The following is a 22127-nucleotide window of genomic DNA, read 5'->3' as shown; positions in this document are numbered from 1 at the left end:
TGGTTAACTTCGAACAACCAGTTGGAAGGAGCCATTGGCCGAGTTGTTGACACGGCTCATATGGGATCATTTATAACCCGCCGCAGTCGCTTCAACCTTCTGTGGGTTCACATCATGTTATCAACACCAATGATATACAAGTTATGCCGGTTTATATCACGGGTAAATATGGAGAATCTCAAGCCAACTCCTCGAGTCATCTTGAGACTCGGGGGCTACAGTGACATGACTCGGGAACCCCGGGTCGTTGGAGGGAATGATAACCCGGTTTCGGAGGCTGCTACCATATTGATGAAACTTTAAAGGCCGTCAGAAAATTGCCGGTTCAAATAAAGATTCCGGTTTAAAATCCGGTTCAAGAGATATCTTTCTCCCGCAAAGTTTTGAAGCTCTCAAATCCGGTTCAAACGTCCGGCTCAAGGTAAATTTATATCTTATAAAGCTTTGAAGCTCTTAATATCCGGTTTACAAATTTCCGGTTCAAAAAGAGGTTATCTCTCGCAAAGTTCGAGTTCTCAGGAAAAATTAAAGGGACCAAAGAGAGTCTGTTACAAAGCACAACTCAAATATAGGTACCCTGCTTTAATGACCATTGGGAGCTGATCGTATTTGAATTTAGCTTAACCCTTTTGGTGTGACCCTGATCGTATTCGAATCAGAGTCGTTAAATATTCTCATGATCACTAGGGGGCTTCCTGTTCAAACATAGGTCGTATTCGAACCAAAGAGAACATAGCTGTCGATACCCTCTTGATCGGCACACTGCCGAGCTCATTGGGGAGTTTCTTGGTCATATTTGAACCATAGCTCAACCCCCTTTGGGAACCGACGTGGATCGTATTCGAATCAGCGTCGTTAAACAACTCTCAAGGTCATTTGGGGGCTTCCTGTTCAAACATAGGTCGTATTCGAACCAAAGAGAACATAGCTGTCGGTACCCTCTTGATCGGCAACGCCAAGGCCACTGGGGGCTATATGATCGTATTCGAATCTTAGCTTAACCCCTTTGGGACAGTTTTCTGATCGTATTCGAATCAGAAGCCTCAAAAAATTTGAAGTCTCTTTTTGCAAACAATTTTTGGATTTTATTTGAAGCTCTTTTTCATATCTAAAGTGTATATGAGTGGTTGTTATTTAACCCAGCTTGATTTTCAATGGTAAATCGCCAGCTTATGACAATCATCATCTATGTGGAAGCATTGGCTTCTAAGGATTGGGTTATCACCCTTACTACACAGGTCATATAAACCGGCAGTACAAAATCAATATCACAGTGGTTATATGTGAGATATTATGACCCGCCCTGCGGTAAACCGCCAAGGGATCTTGTGATCTACTTGTGTGCAGGATAAGATTACATTTGGGTGGTTACCCGCCCTGGTTTTTAACGTTAAGTCGCCAGGGCATATGTTGTTTAAACTCTGTGCAGGATTTACAGGGCTATGACTTACATAAATGATTAAGTTCAAGCCCATCATCAAAGATTGAAATTGGTGTCTCAAAAGGGTTGTCAATTCTTGGTTTTCTCAAAGGCTATAAGCCGCCGGGTTATAAACTTTCTGGCTTACAATGGAGGCGTAATAAATCGCCATCGGCCAAGAGTCGCCGGGTATTTAAACTCCGGATTTACTTGTCAACAGATAAGGTATTTGAATCTTTAAATAGCCAAACTTGGCTGGATTTTCACTATGATATTGAATGACTGAGGTTTCAAACCGGGTTATTCAAATGTTTAATAGCCAGCATGGCTGGATTTTTATTATGGTTATCAGTAACTAATATTATGATTGAGGTTTTCAAAGTCGCTTTGGCGCAATGGCTATTATTTTATCAATGGATATGATTTATTCTACAATGAAAGGAATAGTCCCGAGTCGCTGCAGGCTTACAACCCGGCACTTGGGGGCTACATTATTCAAGTTGAGATTACATCAAATATGCAAGTCCCATGTCACTGCCAGCAGGCACCATGGCACTTGGGGGCTAATGCAAAGTCATTTTTTGCTCACTTCATTAAAGACCCGACTCATCACATTCTAAATGAGCCGGCCCTTGGGGGCTACCAATTGCTCCTGGCAACAATTCAAGACAATTCTAGGATGACCCGGCTACACTACTATGACTATAGCCGATTCATGGGGGCTACACAACTGGATTTTATTTAAAGCCATGGTGATAAGTCCCGGCTTATTCATGCTGATTAAATCGGCCCTTGGGGGCTACAGGTAATATGGATATAAGGGAGAAATATTTTTAAATTCTTTGTTTTGAGCAAACTAGATTGACCCGGCGTCACCAATCATTATGACCCTGTGTCTACAACCCGGTGACATCAATAATCATGACCCGGCGTCGGCAACAGTTATGACCCGGCGCTATCAATATTTACAAGCCGGCAATTTTGGTTATGATAAACCGGCAAGTTTTACCTCTTCAAGCCGACTGAAAGTCAGATGAGTATTTCAAGACCAATATGTTTTAAGCCGGCGTTCTGGAAGCCGATTCAAGTGGATTATTTCTTACAATATTTCTCTACAAGAGACTAATGTGAATAAATTGACTCTGAAGCTGGCCTATTGACCCGGATATTCCAGGAGAAAATGTCAAGGACTCAAGGATGATCAGGTGCCGGTTTACAAGAATATTTAACCCGGAGCACAACCTGTCAAATTTGTTCTTGTGTTTATATTGCAGGATCAGTTTAACATGGATAAATCCAAATTAAACTGGGGGGCTAATGTCGGGGATATACCATGCGGTATGACCCGGCCGGAACTATGACCCTGCCGGACTTGGCGGCTCATAGAGACCCGGCGAGTATTTGGTGACTTACTGATAACCCCAACGGCGGGTCAGATAGAAGACAAGGCCCAAGGCCCAGAAGGCCGGCTCACGTTTATGATGGGCTGGCTTAAGAAGAAAGGGATGACGAATATTTCCTTTACGAGGAAGCAAGACCCGGACTTGTAATTAACTTGTAAGAGAAGATAGACTAGTCCTAGTCCTACTAGGACTCCACATGTAACCCGCCCCTCTAACTTATATAAGGAGGGGCAGGGCACCCCAAAGAGGGACAAGAAACAAGCAATAATCTCTAAGGCTAGACACAACAAAGGAGAGCCGATTTACCGGCGACTCTCCGATGAGCATAATGAGACCTAGCCTCAAACAACATGTAGGGTTGTTACCGGATGATGTTTCCCGGGGCCCGAAGCTGTCTAAACCTTTGTCTTGTGCGTTAATCCGCCCTGCGTCTCTCATCCCAATCAACCCCTCTCAAGATACTACATAGATGCGCTGGCCTCACGACTAAGTCCTGACATCTAGGACATCTGACGTGTTAATTCCACGACAATCCTCAAACTAGTGGCCAAGTCGAGCGAGTCAATCAAATTCTTGAAGATATGCTCAGGGCTTGTGTCATTTCCTTTGGCATGAAATGGGAAGATTGTCTTCCATATGCTGAATTCTCCTACAACAACAGCTTCCAAGCAAGTTCGGGCAAGGCCCCATTCGAGATTCTCTATGGAAGAAAGTGTCGTACTCCTCTCAATTGGTCAGAGACTGGTGAACGCCAACTTCTTGGCAATGACTTAATCACTGAAGCTGAAGAGATGTGTAAAGTCATCCGTGATGATCTCAAAGCCGCGCAATCGCGCCAGAAGAGTTACTATGATAGTAAGCACCGTGATGTGGCTTTCGAGATCGGAGACCATGTCTACCTCCGCGTCTCTCCAATGAAAGGCACTCGTCGCTTCGGTATCAAAGGGAATCTTGCCCCTAGATACGTGGGTCCTTTCAAGATCATTGGCAAAAGAGGTGACCTCGCCTATCAACTTGAGCTTCCTTCCAACTTCGCGAATGTGCACGATGTGTTCCACGTGTCACAGCTCCGCAAGTGCTTCAAGACTCCTGAGCGCACTATCAACTTCGAAGAGATTGACCTCCAATAAGATTTGTCTTATCATGAGCACCCCGTTGCTATTCTTGAAGAAACTGAGCGCAAGACTCGCAACAAGTCAATCAAATTCCTGAAAGTGAAGTGGTCGCACCATTCCAACCGGGAAGCCACCTGGGAACGCGAGGACCATCTCCGTTCTGAATATCCGGAGTTCTTTAAGTCCTAGATCTCGGGACGAGATCCTCTCGTAGTAGTGGAGTGTTGTAACACCCCAGATGTAACTTTCCATATTTGTAACTCCAACTCTTGCCATTTTCGGCTATGTGCTATGATATTCCCTCCGTGGTCGGGTTTTGTCTTTCGTTTTGTATTTTATTCATGTCATGCATTTCATATCATGTCATCATGTGCATTGCATTTGCATACGTGTTCGTCTCATGCATCCGAGCATTTTCCCCGTTGTCCGTTTTGCAATCCGGCGCTCCCATCTTCTCCGGCGCTCCCCTCTTGTTTTTCTTTCGTGAGCGGGTGTCTAACGTTCTCGGAATGGACCGAGGCTTGTAAAGTGGCCTTGGTATACCACCAGTAGACCACCGGTCAAGCTTCGTTCCATTTGGAGGTCGTTTGGTACTCCAACAGTTAACCGGGTAACCGTAGATGCCTTCTGTGTGTTGCAGCAAAACCCCCTCCCTAAACAGCCCAAAACCCACCAAACTCACTTCCATGCTGTAGGTCATTCGATCACGATCGTGTGGGCGAAAACCGCACCTCATTTGGAGTCTCCTAGCTCCCTCTACCTATATATTTGCTCCCCTCCCGAGACATTCGCAGTCCAAACCCTAGAAAATCGTCTCCGGCGCCGCCGGACGTGTCCGTACCGGCCGGACGCAAACCCACCGCCGCTCTCGCCCACTCGCAGGACGCCACGTCAGCGCCCGGTCGCCACCGCCGCTGAAGCCCGCCCGGTTGCCCTCGCCGTCCCGCGCCGCCGCGGCTCCCCCGCCGCCCGCCGCCCTACGCCGGACGCCGCAGCGCCTGTCGCCGCGCGCCGCCGCCTCCTGTCGCCGGCACCACGCCCCTCCACCGCCGTCCTCCGCGCCTTCTTCCTCCTCCGACGCCGGCCGCCGCCCCTCTCCTCCGGCCTCCTCCAGCTCCGGCCATCGGCGAGCCCGAGCTTGAGCCCCGATCGGATATGAGAATGAAGGGTTGACTTTTTCTCTTCCCCCCCCCCCCCCCGATATTTCTAAGTCCCGGATTCTCATATTACATGCCCATGTTCTTAGCATCATAACTCTCTGCATATAGCTCCGTTTCGCGCGCGTAATATATCGAAATGTTCGTCTCATGATGCTCTTCATTTTGTTCAATTGCATCATGTTCATTAGAGTCCATCTTGTTGCCCAAATCTCTGATGCAATAGTGCTAGTTGCTGTTATCTGCTGGTTCATATCAGAACTTGGTGATTTGTTTTTTTATCATTTAATCTGTGGATACTATATACTTTATATACATGACACATGTGGTGACTAAAGTCGGGTCAGCTCGTTGAGTACCCGCAAGTGATTCTGATGAGGGGGCTGAAAGGACAGGTGGCTCCATCCCGGTAGAGGTGGGCCTGGGTTCCTGACGGCCCCCGACTTTTACTTTGTGGCGGAGCGACAGGGCAGGTTGAGACCACCTAGGAGAGAGGTGGGCCTGGCCCTGGTCGGCGTCCGCGGATACTTAAAAATAACACGCTTAACGAGTTCTTGGTATTTGATCTGAGTCTGGCCACTGGCCTATACGCACTAACCAACTACGTGGGAAAGTTATGGGCACTCTACGTTGTGGTATCAGCCGAAGCCTTCGTGACGTCAGCGACTGAGCGGCGCGCGCCGGATTGGAACGTAAGCCTGCTCTTGTATTAAGGGGGCTAGTTCTGCTTCCGGCCGCGTTCGCAACATGCAGGTGTGCAAAGGGCGATGGGCCTAGACCCCTGTGCCATAGGATTTAGAACGGCGTACTGACCTCTCTATTGTGCCTAGGTAGGGCTGCGACGTGTTGATCTTCCGAGGCCGGGCATGACCCAGGAAAGTGTGTCCGGCCAAATGGGATCGAGCGTGTTGGGTTATGTGGTGCACCCCTGCAGGGAAGTTTATCTATTCGAATAGCTGTGTCCCTCGGTAAAAGGACGACCCGGAGTTGTACCTTGACCTTATGACAACTAGAACCGGATACTTAATAAAAACACACCCTTCCAAGTGCCAGATATAACCCGGTGATCGCTCTCTAACAGGGCGACGAGGAGGGGATCGCCGGGTAGGATTATGCTATGCGATGATACTTGGTGAACTTACCATCTACTCTCTTCTACATGCTGCAAGATGGAGGCTGCCAGAAGCATAGTCTTCGACAGGACTAGCTATCCCCCTCTTATTCTGGCATTCTGCAGTTCAGTCCACCGATATTGCCTCTTTACACATATACCCATGCATATGTAGTGTAGATCCTTGCTTGCGGGTACTTTGGATGAGTACTCACGGTTGCTTTCTCCCTCTTTTCCCCCTTTTCCTTCTACCTGGTTGTCGCAACCAGATGCCAGAGCCCAGGAGCCAGACGCCACCGTCGACGACGACGACTCCTACTACACCGGAGGTGCCTACTACTACGTGCAGGCCGCTGACGACGACCAGGAGTAGTTTAGGAGGATCCCAGGCAGGAGGCCTGCGCCTCTTTCGATCTATATCCCAGTTTGTGCTAGCCTTCTTAAGGCAAACTTGTTTACTTATCTCTGTACTCAGATATTGTTGCTTCAGCTGACTCGTCTATGATCGAGCACTTGTATTCGAGCCCTCGAGGCCCCTGGCTTGTATTATGATGCTTGTATGACTTATTTATGTTTTAGAGTTGTGTTGTGATATCTTCCCGTGAGTCCTGGATCTTGATCGTACATGTTTGCGTGCATGATTAGTGTACGATTGAATCGGGGGCGTCACATTGTTGAGTTGGCATAGATCGAGATTAGGATTTGTCACTCCGATTATCGGAGAGGTATCTCTGGGCCCTCTCGGTAATGCACATCACTATAAGCCTTGCAAGCAATGTAACTAATGAATTAGTTGCGGGATGATGCATTACAGAACGACTAAAGAGACTTGCCAGTAACGAGACTGAACTTGGTACTGAGATACCTATGATCGACTCTCGGGCAAGTAACATACCGATCACAAAGGGAACAACGTATGTTGTTATGCGCTTTGACCGATAAAGATCTTCGTAGAATATGTGGGAGCCAATATGAACATCCAGGTTCCGCTATTGGTTATTGACCGGAGATGAGTCTCGGTCATGTCTACATAGTTTTCAAACCCGTAGGGTCCGCACGCTTAAAGTTCGGTGATGATCGGTATTATGAGTTTATGTGTTTTGATGTACTGAAGGTAGTTTGGAGTCCCGGATGTGATCACGGACATGACGAGGAGTCTCGAAATGGTCTAGACATAAAGATTGATATATTGGATGACTATATTCGGACACCGGAAGTGTTCCGGGGGTCATCGGATAATTATCGGAGTGCCGGGGGGTTATCGGAACCCCCGGGGGGACTATTGGGCCTACATGGGCCATAGGGAAGAGGTGAGGCAGCCCACAAGGGGCAGCCGCTGTAACACCCCGGATGTAACTTTCCATATTTGTAACTCCAACTCTTGCCATTTTCGGCTATGTGCTATGATATTCCCTCCGTGGTCGGGTTTTGTCTTTCGTTTTGTATTTTGTTCATGTCATGCATTTCATATCATGTCATCATGTGCATTGCATTTGCATACGTGTTCGTCTCATGCATTCGAGCATTTTCCCCGTTGTCTGTTTTGCAATCCGGCGCTCCCATCTCCTCCGGCGCTCCCCTCCTGTTTTTCTTTCGTGAGCGGGTGTCTAACGTTCTCGGAATGGACCGAGGCTTGTCAAGTGGCCTTGGTATACCACCGGTAGACCACCGGTCAAGTTTCGTTCCATTTAGAGGTCGTTTGGTACTCCAACGGTTAACCGGGTAACCGTAGATGCCTTATGTGTGTTGCAGCAAAACCCCCTCTCTAAACAGTCCAAAACCCACCAAACTCTCTTCCACGTTGTAGGTCGTTCGATCACGATCGTGTGGGCGAAAACCGCACCTCATTTGGAGTCTCCTAGCTCCCTCTACCTATATATTTGCTCCCCTCCCGAGACATTCGCAGTCCAAACCCTAGAAAATCGCCTCCAGCGCCGCCGGACGTGTTCGTACCGGCCGGACGCAAACCCGCCGCCGCTCTCGCCCACTCGCAGGACGCCACATCAGCGCCCGGTCGCCGCCGCCGCCGAAGCCCGCCCGGGCCCGGGGCAAGCCCTCTCGGCCCGCGCGCCCTGCCCGCGCCTCCTCTGCACCCCCGGCTGCCCTCGCCGTCCCGCACCGCCGCGGCTCCCCCGCCGCCCGCCCGCTGGCGCCGCCCTCCGCCGGACGCTGCAGCGCCCGTCGCCGCGCGCCGCCGCCTCCTGTCGCCGGCACCACGCCCCTCCACCGCCGCCCTCCGCGCCTTCTTCCTCCTCCGACGCCGGCCGCCGCCCCTCTCCTCCGGCCTCCTCCAGCTCCGGCCATCGGCGAGCCCGCTCGAGCCCCGATCGGATCTGAGAACGAAGGGTTGACTTTTTCTCTCCCCCCCCCCCGATATTTCTGTCCCAGATTCTCATATTACATGCTCATGTTCTTAGCATCATAACTCTCTGCATATAGCTTCGTTTCGCGCGCGTAATATATAGAAATGTTCGTCTCGTGATGCTCTTCATTTTGTTAAATTGCATCATGTTCATTCGAGTCCATCTTTTTTCCCAAATCTCTGATGCAAGAGTGCTAGTTGCTGTTATCTGCTGGTTCATATCAGAACTTGGTGAATTGTTATTTTTGTATCATTTAATATGTGCACCTTATGGGCATGAGCTCTACATGTGTTTTGTTGTATGCCATGCCATCTTTCCAGTGGTGTATGCCATGTATTTTTGTGATCTCTGTGGTGACTAGCACAAGCATGCAAACTAGGCTCCGTAATGTTTCTGATTTCAGGGACAGTAATTTCTCTAAGTCTTTGTCTGCTGTTATTTTGTTGCCATGTAAACTTGATTCTACAGAGAGATCCATGCATATTTTGGTGATGTTCATTAAAGATGTTTTGTAGATATTGTTGTAATTGATCCATTCCTGCCCTTGTTTGCAATTATGGAGTACAATAGCATGACTCAATCTTGCTCTACTTTTGCTATAAAATATTTCTGCCAGATTGTTTACGTGTTATTCAATTTTGCCAAGCTTATTGTAGTTGATCCATACATGCTAGGTATTTCCTCTTGCCATGGATAGCTTCATAAACATGCCATCTTGCTGTAGGTATGCTTGTTTTGTCATGCATTGCTTTGTGGTGAGTGCGTCAAGCTCACCAAGATGCCTTCATATTATTGTTTCTGCCATGCTCTGTTTTCTGCTAAGTCTGAAATCTGTTAACGAAACTTGCTATGTTTACAAGGTTGCCATCATATCTTTTGGTCATTTTTGGCTTATGGTCAGTAAGGGACTTTTGTCATATGCATGTAGTAGAACACTGCCATGCCTTGTTTTGCCATTTTAAGTTCCTGTTGCATGTTGATTTCGTGCTCTGAACATTGCTACCTGATGCTGTTTTCTGCCATGTCCAGTAATTTCACTAAGTCTGTGAACCTGTTATCTTTTGCACTTTTGCCATGCTTGTTCGAGCTTGTTATGTTGTGATCTAGCCGTAGCTCATTGTTCATCTTTTGTCAAGCATCTCCTGTAGATTACTGTCATATGCTTTGTTGCTATGTTGGAGTGCTGTAGCATTGTTACTTTTTGCATTTTAAGTGCTATCATGCTGTTAATCGCAGATTCGTGTCATTCTTGTTTTGCTTGCCATTTGCAAACCGTGCATCTGTTTCCGGTGATCTTTATATCGATTTCGACCAAAATCATCTCATCTTTCCAGTGGCATGCTTGGTTTGCCAAGTTACTGCCTTGTTCACCATTTTTCTTCCGGAGCACGCATATGCATCGCATATCATATCTTGCATATCATTCATGTATTGCATCATGTTGCTTGTTGCACTTCTCGTGATTGATTGTGGTTCCGTTGCTTGTGTTCTTGTCTTGGGTAGAGCCGGGAGACGAGTTCGTGAATGAGGAACCTGTTGAGTACGCTTACGAGGATCAAGCTTTCGACAACTCTGAGAACCTTGCAGGCAAGATGACAACCCCTCGAAATCACTTCTATCTTTGCTTTGCTAGTTGTTCGCTCTATTGCCATGCTGCGCTACCTATCACTTGCTTTATCATGCCTCCCATATTGCCATGTCAGCCTCTAATCATCCTTTCCTAGCAACCGTTGTTTGGCTAACTTACCGCTTTTGCTCAGCCCTTGCAACTAGCGTTGCTAGTTGCAGGTGAAGTTGAAGTTGGTTCCATGTTGGAACATGGATATGTTGGGATATCATAATATCTCTTATTTAATTAATGCATCTATATATTTGGTAAAGGTTGGAAGGCTCGGCCTTATGCCTGGTGTTTTGTTCCACTCTTGCCGCCCTAGTTTTCTGTCATACCGGTATTATGTTCCTTGAGTTTGCGTTCCTTACGCGGTTGGGTGATTTATGGGACCCCCTTGACAGTTCGCCTTGAATAAAACTCCTCCAGCAAGGCCCAACTTTGGTTTTACCATTGGCCACCTAAGCCTTTCCCCCCGGGTTTTCGCGAGCCCGAGGGTCATCTTTATTTAAACCCCCGGGCCAGTGCTCCTCTGAGTATTGGTCCAACCTGTCAGTCGCCGGTGGCCACCAGGGGCAACTCTAGGCTCGCCTATCGGAAGCTTGGACAATCTGGTGTGCCCTGAGACCGAGATATGTGCAGCTCCTATCGGGATTTGTCGGCACATTCGAGCGGCTTTGCTGGTCTTGTTTTACCATTGTCGAAATGTCTTGTAAACCGGGATTCCGAGACTGATCGGGTCTTTCCGAGAGAAGGTTTATCCTTCGTTGACCGTGAGAGCTTATGATGGGCTAAGTTGGGACACCCCTGCAGGGTATTATCTTTCGAAAGCCGTGCCCGCGGTTATGAGGCAGATGGGAGTTTATTAATGTCCGGTTGTAGAGAACTTGTCACTTGACCCAATTAAAATACATCAACTGTGTGTGTAGCCGTGATGGTCTCTTCTCGGTGGAGTCCGGGAAGTGAACACTGTTTGAGTTATGCATGACATAAGTAGGAGTTCAGGATCACTTCTTGGTCATTGCTAGATGACGACGGTTCCGTTGCTTCTCTTCTCGCTCTCATTTGCGTATGTTAGCCACCATATATGCTTAGTGCCTGCTGCAGCTCCACCTCATTACACCATCCTTCCTATAAGCTTAAATAGTCTTGATCTCGCGGGTGTGAGATTGCTGAGTCCTCGTGACTCACGGATTCTACCAAAACAGTTGCAGGTGCCGACGATGCCAGTGCAGATGATGGGGTCGATCTCAAGTGGGAGTTCGATGAGGAACGTGGTCGATACTATGTGTCTTTTCCTGATGATCAGTAGTGGAGCCCAGTTGGGACGATCGGGGATCTAGCATTTGGGGTTATCTTATTTTCATTTGGATCTTGACCGTAGTCGGTCTATGTGTGTATTTTGGATGATGTATGAATTATATTTATGTTTTGTGTGAAGCGGCGATTGTAAGCCAACTCTTTATCCCATTCTTGTTCATTACATGGGATTGTGTGAAGATGACCCTTCTTGCGACAAAACCACAATGCGGTTATGCCTCTAAGTCGTGCCTCGACACGTGGGAGATATAGCCGCATCGTGGGTGTTACAGCCGCGCCCCCTCCCTATAGGGAGTCCGAATTGGACTAGGGAGGGGGCGCGCCCCCTTTGCTTCTCCTTTCCCTCTCCTTCCTTCCCCCTTCCTCCTCCTAGTTGGACTAGGAAAGGGGGAGTCCTGCTCCTACTAGGAGGAGGACTCCTCCCCCTCCTTGGCGCGCCCCAAGGCCGGCCGGCCTCCCCCTTGCTCCTTTATATACGGGGGCAGGGGGCACCCTAGGACCCACAAGTTGATTGTTCCAATCCGTGTGCGGTGCCCCACTCCACCATATTCCACCTCGATCATATCGTTGCAGTGCTTAGGCGAAGCCCTGCGCCGGTAGCTTCACCATCACCATTATCATGCCATCGTGCTGACAAAGCTCTTCCCCGACACTCTGCTGGATCGTGAGTTCGTGGGACATCACCGAGCCGAATGTGTGCAGATCGCGGAGTTGCGGTACCTTTGGTGCTAGGATCGGTCGATCGTGAAGACGTACGACTACATCAACCGCGTTGTCATAACGCTTCCGCTTACGGTCTACGAGGGTACGTAGACAACACTCTCCCCTCTCGTTGCTATGCATCACCATGATCTTGCGTGTGCGTAGGAATTTTTTTGAATTTACTACGTTCCCCAACACTTACTGTCCCATCTTTAAACTTTGATGGTTTCAAAATACCTCTTTGTGCATGTGTAGTCATACGTGCTGGTGTGTCGTCGCATACTCGATCAGCAGCCGTAGAAGATCCCGACCCACCTCCATCCAAAAGAGGGTCTGCGGGCGAATCCTCCTCGACTGCCACGCTCAGATCGCGTGCGGGCACAGGCGACGCACTGCTTGGACTCGGAGAACGCGCAGGTGGACTAGGAGACACACCGCCCGCAGCACGTGACTACGAAGGCGCACCCGGCCCTCTCGTACTGGAGTCTGGCGCGTGGCACGCACTAGAGGAGGGCGAGGGGACATCGGGTCCACCCGACCAATCATCAGCCGGCCCACCCGACCGGTCTCCATGGGAGGCAGGCGGCGCCAGAGGATCCGCTTGGGGATCCGTCGCCGCGTCAGCCTGCATGCTGCCATTGAATCTTGCAGGATCAGCGCCCACAGGCGTATCTGCATGTGTCCCGCGCCGCCAGGAGTTCTCTGTTGCTGCATAAAATCACGATTTGGAGCACCGTTTTTTTCACCGATGTCTCCGTTAGGGTTATTAAACGAATGATCATCAGCAATATTTTCACCCCCTTGATCAGTAGGATTTAATAGGTCTGGAGAAAGCAAAAGAATCTCAGCACGTAAATGAGCACCGGCGTTAGGATGGAGGGTAGCAAAGGGAAAAACGTTTTCATCAAACACAACATCTCTGGAAATATAGACACGTCCGGTGGAGATATCAAGGCACTTAAAACCTTTGTGGAGATTGTTGTACCCAAGGAAAGCACATTGCTTAGATCGGAATTGAAGTTTATGGTTATTGTAGGGTCGAAGATTAGGCCAGCAAGCACACCCAAATATGCGAAGAATAGAATAGTTGGGTTTCTCATGAAAGAGTCGTTCGAAAGGTGTTTCGAAGTTGATGACTTTGCTAGGAGTCCTGTTTATCAAATAGGTTGCGGCAATGAAGGCTTCATCCCAAAACTTCAAGGGCATGGAAGCTTGGGCAAGAAGTGACAAACCTACCTCGACTATGTGTCGATGTTTCCTCTCGGCCGACCCATTCTGTTGATGGGCGTGAGGACAAGATACATGGTGAGATATGCCTATGCGGGTGAAAAAGAAGTTTAGTTTCACATACTCCCCTCCCCAATCTGTTTGGAGAGCAAGAATCTTGCGATCAAACTGTCGTTCTACAACATTCTGAAAATCATGAAATTTCTGAAACACCTCAGACTTGTGTTTGATAAGATATATCCATGTAAACTTACTGAAATCATCTATGAAACTCACATAATATTGCTTTCTCCCTACTGTTTCAATAGCAGGACCCCAAACATCGGAAAACACAAGTTCTAAAGGAAACTTTGATTCATTTATTGAATTTGGATAAGGAAGTTGGTGACTTTTGCCTTTTTGACAGGCGTCACATACAGACTCTTTATTGAAATCACTGACACACAGGAGATTATTTTAACTAATGACTTTGCTAACAATAACTGAAGATGGATGTCCTAAGCATCGATGCCACCTATCTGGAGATATCTTGGTGGCACTTAGCACTTGGTTGTTGACGCTGGTGCCCGTGTGCCTTACTGGGTAGAGACCTCGTCTACGCTTGCCTTGAAGAAGTACCTTCCTCGTTCCCAGTTCCTTTACAAAAAAAGAATAGGGATGAATTTCAACAAAGGTGTTATTGTCAACGGCGAGACGGCTAGCAGAGATGAGACTTTTGTTGGCTTCGGGTACATGAAGTATTGTTTAGATAAAGATCATGATCTAGGGTGTGAATAGCCGAATGACCAACGTGTTCAATAACCATACCTGAGCCGCTTGCGGTATGAATCTGCTCGTTGCCGTTGTAGCGGCCGTGCACGGTCAGCTTCTCCAGGTCGCCGGTGATATGGTCGGTGGCACCACTGTCAAGATACCAGTTGGTGTCCACCCCATATTGTGGAGCTGCAAGATTGGCCGATTTTCTCCTCCACACCTTGGTAGGATTCATCATAGCGTTTCCAGCATTTCCATGCCGATGGCCCATCTTCCCGCAAATTTGGCACTGAACCCTGGGAGCAGAGGCATGGTTGTTGTAGTTGCCTCCGCCGCCGCCGTTGTTGCCGCCTTGTCCGCCGCCATGTCCGCCGCCGCGGCCTCCTGGCTTAAAGTAGCTACGGCCGCCGCGATCACCACCATTGCCGGCTTGTCTGCGGCCGCGGTCACCACCACCACCGCCGCCTTGTCTGCGGCCTCGGGTGACAGCGTTGGCAGATGACTGCGATCCGCCGCCATGAAGATTCAGCCTTGTCTCGAAGCTGAGCAGCTGAGAGAACAGCTCATCCGCGGTGACTGGTTCTACCCTGGAGCACATGGCAGAAACCACAGGGTCAAACTCTTCGTCAAGTCCACCTAGGATGTGGGAGACAATGTCTTCCTTGTCCACCCTCTTCCCTGCAGCGATCAGCTCGTCGCAGAGGGTTCTGATCTTCCCGACGTAGTCGGTGATGGAGAGGTTGCCCTTCTGCAGATTGGCGAGGGTGATCCGGACGTTGGTGGTCTGGGAGCGGGTGCGAGATGCAAGCATCCCTTCAACCGTGTTCCACAACTCTGCCGAGGTATGACATGACGCAACCTGGATGGCTATCTCGCGAGGAAGGGTCGTCAGAAGATAGGAGAAGACTTGTTGGTCTTGCACATACCAGGTCTGGAAGTCAGGATTCGGCGCCTTCGCCGTGGTCTTGCCGTCGATGGAGGTCACGTCGATCTGCATGGGCGGTGGCGGCTGCTCAACGTCGAGGTACTTCGCCATCTAAGCTCCCCGGATGGCGGAGAGCACAGTTGCCCACCACAGAGCCTGATTGCCCTTGGTGAGCTTCTCGGTGGCGGCGTGAACGAATGGCGAGGAGGGGAAGGAACTTGAAGACGTTGCCATGGATGAGCTCGAGGATTGCTCTGATACCATGAAAGAATGAGAGGCGAGAAGCGTATGCTGTTCGGCAGAGACGCATTCATGTTATATAGTCATGACAGATTACAATGAGGCGCAGGTTGTTGCTAAACTTGACCTCTACTCCAAGCTATACCAAGATAAGATCTATCTAGCTAACAACCTGCCGCACCAGATACATGTATGCGTTACAATATACATATGTGACAACATGTCACGTATTTCTATCCTATACATTCTCTACAAGCCTATTGTTTAACACAGGGCACTGGTTCTCACTTTCATAAAGACTTCCCGTCTATCATCGACAAGGTAAGCCGACTCCGATATGGGAGCGGCGACTGGTGAGTAAATAGACAATTTTTCAATTAATTTAATCCAAGAAATAATCTTGAACATGGCATTGACAGAATTAATGATATACTGATTGCAATCTAGATAAGCACGTACTACACATATAGTAGAGACATCACACACACATAGCTAGTATGGTTAAGACAGAAAGAAACAGGAGCGGGATAAACATGTTATACCCTCCAGTTGGCCGGTGGCGGTGGCCTCCTCGGCCGCCTTGTGGTCAGCGGCAGCCTTCTCGGCAACGGCTTTGTCGACGTCGATGGACATGATGATGATGAAGACGACGCGAACAAGGACGATATAGAGGAGGAAAACGAACGACAGCGAGCAGTCGCGTAGGGAACGCTCCCCGAAACCTAATCACCCTCTCCCATACAGGATCCGAAGAGGCGGGGTCTCGGAGGCCTGCTCTCCTGTTGACCGCGTACGCGACGGACGGGATGGGATCACCGGTGGCAGCAACAGCAGAAGGAACGACAGTGCGCGTGGAGGCAAATGTGATCTGTTTGGCGTGACGGCTAGGGTTGGCAGACGCCTCAGATATATAGGCACGTCCACGTGGAGAGATGTGGGTTGAACCACGTTCGATTCAATGACAGTCCATGATCCGACGTCTTAGATCGTGGCCCAGTTGACAAAAACTCCTCAATCCTGACCGGCAAAAATAAGCGCATAGATGTGAGCTTACCTCATTCCCGCGATGTGTCGTGGCAAGGCAGGCGGCGAAGAAGGAGCGCGGGAACATTTCTCTTCTCAAGCTCCAATAGCATGCGGAAAAGAATCCCTTATAACGAGGTCCAACTCCTCTACAACTAGCGGCATGAGATTAAACTTCACACCACACCTTTTTTTAGAATACTTCTCACCACACCTAATGCCATATAACCCACACAGGCCTTTAGAGATTTTCTGAAATTGTTAGCTGGGCTTTAGGCCCACCCTAATATTTCAACAAGGATAACGATGCATTGGCGACTCATTGTAGGGCCAGTAGTGGTTGTTCGGTGGTCTAGAAATCTTAATGTAATTTTTATTATGTGTGAAATCCTTTATATTTTTTATGAACTTTTATAATAGACCTAGATTTTTTTTTAAAAGGGGTCCTTATAGTTTGAAAAGACCATTGGCCCCAAATTAAGAAGAAATGTGGCACTAGAATGCAAAGAAAAGTTCGTGAAAAAAATGCAACGAAAGTCCACACATATACCACGCTTAGTCAAAGTCGCCGATCCACACACAAGCTCACCCATAGATACACCCGCGCCCGTCAATGGCGGCAACGAGGACTGCAGCGGGGAGCAGCGAGCATGGCGAGCCCGTCGAGCAGCCTGTGGGGCGCCCTGGGGCAAGCCTCCACCATGGCGCAGCTGGTGGGCGTGGACGTGCTCGGGCTGGTCTCCATGGTCTTGCAGGCCGCCCTGGTGGCGCGCCGCCACCGGGATGCCTGCTTGCGGCTCGCGCAGCACGTGGAGCTCGTCGGCGGCCTGCTAAGGGAGCTGGAGCTCGCCGAGCTGATGCGGCGGGAGGCCACCAGGCGGCCGCTGGAGCAGCTCGGCAGCGCTCTGCGGCGGTGCTACGCGCTGGTCACGGCGTGCCAGGACTGCGGCTACCTCCGCCGCCTGCTCCTGGGTGCCCGGATGGCCGACGAGCTCCGCGTGGCACAGCAAGAGATCGACATGTTCATCCGCCTCATCCCGCTCATCGCCCTCGTCGACAATTCTACTGCAGATAGTCGCCGTGTCAAGGTTAGTACTAGTATCAAAATTGGGGCAATCACTGATTTCAGAGCTGATATCAAAACTGAAACCTGTCTGGTTGAGGAAAATCACTAATTTCAGAGCGATTTTACTTAAATTCGGTTGAACTGATCTATTCAAGTGACTGCGTCTGAATTGGGGTCAAATTGCAGATTGTTAAAGGTTAATTGCCAGTTAAACAATTCGATATGAATTTACAATGAGTGATGCTAGAGCTACGGGGGATTGCTTACTGGTTTAACGGACTAATTAATCGTGGACCAATAGTATTGGAGATTGGGGGAATGAGGGGCTACAGCTAACCTCAATCATACAATCTGTGCTGGTTAGTGTATATCAATAACGATGATATTTGATATTGTCTAGCAGGCTGATGAGGGGGTGCTCTCTGTAGTCACAGATAGTTCAAATCGTCACATCAGGTCAGCTTATTCTTCCATTATGTAGCTTATTACAGGATTTACACCAGATCAATGAATTTGTTTGACTTAATATACAAAATGATTTGACATATTCCTAGCACTTTCGTCAATAAGCATGATTTTTCCTTGTTAAGTTGAGTCAGTGTCATGCTCAAGTTATGTAACCGTGCCATAAGTTCAGCTATACAGACTAAAATGCATTAGGCTTCCCACTTCTTATGACTGTTGAAACCAAAGGTGGGTGGCACATTAATGATGAGATTTACCTACGTTTAGGTTTCGAACAAAATCTTTGGAGTTGACCAAAATCCGCATTCAAGGAGCTACTGAACTCTGCAATGCTGGAGAACAACCATTTGTAGGTAAGCACTTAAGTGAATTTCCTATTGGGCTTAATCGTGGACTCGGATGTATGGAATCTAATAGGCTTAAGTTTCATGTCAATGTTGTAAGTTTCAAGGATTTCAGAATTTCTTCGTTATGTCGATAATGATATTGATATTACTTTTGTTATACACATGCATACTTTTTCATGAATAAATTTTGTGTCACCACATAGAATTTAATTGTGGTAAAAAATAGAAGTTAATAAGCACATGTATCATGGAAGAGCACTAGCTAGTGAAAGCAATTGTACATGTACTCCCTCCGTTTCCACTTTAGACTACATACGGAGCAAAATGAGTGAACATATACTCTAAAAGGCGTCTATATACATCCGAATGCAGTCTCTATAGTGGAATCTCTAAAAAGACTTATATTTAGGAACGGAGGGAGTACAAAATAAGAACTTCAATCAAACTACAGTTCTGGACTTGAGAAATTCCTTTAGCACATAAGTATTTAATCCATTAGTAATCACATGAAACACAAACAAACTGGAGCATTTTATCAATAATTTGTATACTTTTAGTAGTGTCAATGTTCGTTAAATCTCCATTGGTGACAAGGATAGATTATCTGTGAGTCAGGAAAAGTGGACCTGCGAGAACAGAATATCGTTGACATTGAAGAACTTGTGGAACTTTGTACCCGTATGGAAGAGGCTTGCTCGGGATTCACAAGGTTCGGTTTCTGTCAGATCTTGGATGCTACAGACAATTTCTCAGAGAAGATGATAGTTGGGTGGGGAGGATTTGGGAAGGTGTACAAGGTAAGCCAACATAGAAACAAGTTAACAAAGTGAATGCATATCTCCCTTGTCCTCCTAATAAAGTGTGGATGTCTGCTTAGAGAAAGTTAATTTTAACTCCCTTTTTAAAAATTGCAGGGCCAGTTGCCTGGTGGACTTAATGTTGCCATCAAAAGAGCTGATGAGCACGCAGCAATGCTTGAAGTCAACAGTGAATTGCAGCTTGCAAAGCTTCAGCATGCCAATGTGATTAGGTTATTGGGGTGGTGCATCCATGGGAAAGAAAGGATTCTAGTGTATGAGTTCATGCAAAATGGTTCCTTGGATCGTTACCTATGCGGTAAGTTTTCCCTACTGTAAGTTATTTCCAAGCGCGCCTCATTTAATTCCAAGTATGTATGTGCACGAATGCAAACCGTCTACGATTAAATCAAGACTACAACAACCCTAATTCCATATCATAATTGATTTGAAACTATTGTAATTTGATTTAGAGCAGAAGAAAAGATTCCAAAAAAATAATCATTCTTCGAACATTTTGCAGACAGAACAAAAGGGCCAATGCTAAACTGGTCTAAGCGATTCAAGATAATTACAGGGTTAACAGAGGGAATTGTTTACCTGCATAAGCACTCCATGTTCTGGCTTGTCCACAGAGACTTGAAACCACATAATGTCCTCTTGGATTGTAACATGCTCCCAAAGATTGCTGATTTTGGATCAGCTAGAGCTCTGAGTTCAGAACTAGCAGAAGAGCGCACGAGTAGGGTCGTGGGAACCAGGTATCAGCTACCTAATATATCAATCATCACAGATTCCCACCATTTTATCTTCAGATGTTCTAATCTTACAGTTTCGATATCTTTTGTTTCATTTTCAGTGGTTACAAGGCTCCGGAGTATGCATCTCGAGGAGTTTACTCGATGAAGACAGATGTGTTCAGCTTTGGCGTTTTGGTTCTGGTGATTATTAGTGGCCGAAAGAATACCATACTCGACAAGCGAGGGGTTGGTGATCTTGTACGAGATGTGAGTGAACTGAACATATATATTTAAAGCAAGATTTCTTATGCTAGTTCACATTCACGGGATGTTTACTTTTGTTGCCAGATTATTTTCCTTCTTCTGCACTGCAGTTCTCTCATGTCCAGCTTGTTGAAAAACTATTTCAGGCCTGGCGTATGTGGAAGGACCAAAAGTTGCATGAGCTTGTGGATCCATTGTTAGGGGATGGATATGAAGTCTCTGAGATAACGAAATGTGCTCAGGTGGCACTACTTTGTGCTCAGGAAGATCCAACAGATCGGCCCACCATGACAGATGTTGCTGCAATGCTGAACTCTGAAAGTATAAGCTTACCAATGGAGCCTAAGCAGCCCGCTGCGCTGATCCATGGGTGTGCCGAGAGAGACACGACATCAACATATGTGAGCCAATCAAGCAGGACAATAGACATAACGATAACGAGTTCAGCTCCAATGTCGACCAGAGTTCGAATCATTCTAGACCCGGAGGTTTGATATAATGGAGAACATTCAGTAGTAGCATATATATACCAAAAAAATGTAAGCAAGGATTATGGTCTTTTTACGGCTCAGGTAGTGTATATATTCGAGATATTAAGACCAGTTTTGTATAGTGAAAATAAACATGATTCTGTAGTACCAACTACCAAAATCTTTGCAAGCTTGATCTTCAGGTTTCTGAGATCATACATGGCAAACCAAAAGCTGGCATGTTCAACTTGAGAATAATCAGACTTCAACTCATTTTTTTTTCTGTTTTTTTTGCGCATAATCAGATTTCAACTTGACAAGCAGCAACTACAGAGCTCAGAGTTAAGATCTGTAGCTGCACACACTACAAACACATCAGGATCTCCAAATAAGCGCTGTTCTGGATTGAAAAAAGACCCTGATGCGCCTGAATATCTCCATACAAACACATCAGGAACTCTGAACTGAAGCAGAGAGACGTAAGCAACGACACATAGTAATCAGAAGCCATGCCGACTCGGATTCAAAAACGAAAGTGCGCGTTTTAACTATGCCTGGGCCGACTTCGACTCGGATTCAAATCGCTTGCCGCCCGCGTTCCTGTTTTCTTGATCGCCCCGATTTCCCCAAATCCCGATCCATCTGACCTCGCCCTCCGATCAGCCTCCCTCGATCCATCTTCCTCTCCCTCCCAACGCCGGATCGTTGCTCCTCGATCAACTCCGCGGCCGCGACCATGGCCGGCACCACGGTGCTCCCGCCGTCTCTGCTCCCGCGCCGTAGCGCCGCCGCCTCCGCGGACCTGCACTCCTGCTCCTCCCGCGTGCGCGTGAACCCCGCCTTGATGGCGAACCCCGCGGCTGCCAAGAAGCCAAAGCGCCCCGGATCCGTGCGCGACGAGCAACCGCCGCCGGCGAAGCGCGTACGCGGTGCCTGCTCTGGGGGCGAGCTCCATGTCGCCGTCCCCGCCAACATCAAGAACGGCAGCAAGCTTCCGTCTCCCAGCAGCGGCAAGGATCCACTCCACTTCTCCGCAATCAATAACCAGGTCGCCGAATCTCCGGCTGCCGCGACGCAATCGAAGCCGCAGATGAGCATGCGCGAACTGATCGAGAAAGCTCGCCTCACCATGGCTCGCCTCGACAAGGCTCGCTCTGCCTCCAAAGACGTGGCCAACCGTCGGCAGGAGATCGAGCGCAGCAGAGCAGAGGCCCGGCGAAAGGTGGAGCAGATGGCGGACACGGTGCAGTTCAACGACCCCTGGATCCATCACTCCGACGTGACCAAGTCCCCTGAGGAGCTTCTCAAAGCAAGACAGCACGCATGGCGTTATCAAGCTCACCTCCTCGAGATGGCTCGTCGACGGGACTTTGCTCAAGCGATGCAAATCCACGGATGACTGCAACCCACGGGTGATCGAAGGAGCAGAGGAAGAAATCATCAGCAGTGCAGGCTTGCTGGTGGTAGTCTTGCATCAGAGGAAGCAAAGCAGAGGAAGCAGAGGAACCAATTCCTTTCTTGAGTCCGTGTGGGTGAGCCTTCGAGTTAAGCTAGTCCTTCCTAAACCATTCACACATGAGTTTCATTTAATCTTTGCATCTCTAGGTTCT

The 22127-nt window shown here is 48.2% G+C and overlaps 1 protein-coding gene and 1 pseudogene across 2 annotated transcripts; one reads left to right on the top strand and one right to left on the bottom strand.

Annotated features, from left to right (window-relative positions):
• Positions 1 to 14714: 14714 nt before the first annotated feature.
• On the bottom strand, positions 14715 to 14853 carry LOC123126396 (uncharacterized; annotated as a pseudogene).
• A 2089-nt stretch (positions 14854 to 16942) lies between these two features.
• LOC123121268 (putative cysteine-rich receptor-like protein kinase 20) lies at positions 16943 to 20769 on the top strand. 2 transcript variants are annotated; one of them, XM_044541172.1, is made up of 8 exons: positions 16943 to 17456; positions 17835 to 17890; positions 18167 to 18252; positions 18862 to 19043; positions 19161 to 19362; positions 19567 to 19804; positions 19903 to 20050; positions 20194 to 20769. In XM_044541172.1, exons 1-8 carry the CDS (start codon positions 17019 to 17021, stop codon positions 20539 to 20541), a joined length of 1698 nt encoding a protein of 565 aa, XP_044397107.1. In that variant the 5' UTR covers positions 16943 to 17018; the 3' UTR covers positions 20542 to 20769. The 2 variants fall into 2 exon arrangements, with proteins under 2 accessions (XP_044397107.1, XP_044397108.1); XM_044541173.1 differs by having other exon boundaries at positions 16944 to 17456; positions 17838 to 17890.
• Positions 20770 to 22127: the final 1358 nt, after the last annotated feature.

This window comes from Triticum aestivum, chromosome 5D, assembly GCF_018294505.1.
Source record: "Triticum aestivum cultivar Chinese Spring chromosome 5D, IWGSC CS RefSeq v2.1, whole genome shotgun sequence".
Taxonomy (NCBI): domain Eukaryota; kingdom Viridiplantae; phylum Streptophyta; class Magnoliopsida; order Poales; family Poaceae; genus Triticum; species Triticum aestivum.
This window is presented reverse-complemented; position numbering and strand designations above follow the sequence as displayed.

Coding starts and splice junctions, on each gene's coding strand:
- LOC123121268 (XM_044541172.1), top strand. CDS start 17,019: ATGGCGAGCCCGTCGAGCAGCCTGTGGGGCGCCCTGGGGCAAGCCTCC. Junction 17,891..18,166: donor AGTTCAAATCGTCACATCAG/GTCAGCTTATTC, acceptor ACCTACGTTTAG/GTTTCGAACAAAATCTTTGG. Junction 19,363..19,566: donor CTTGGATCGTTACCTATGCG/GTAAGTTTTCCC, acceptor AACATTTTGCAG/ACAGAACAAAAGGGCCAATG.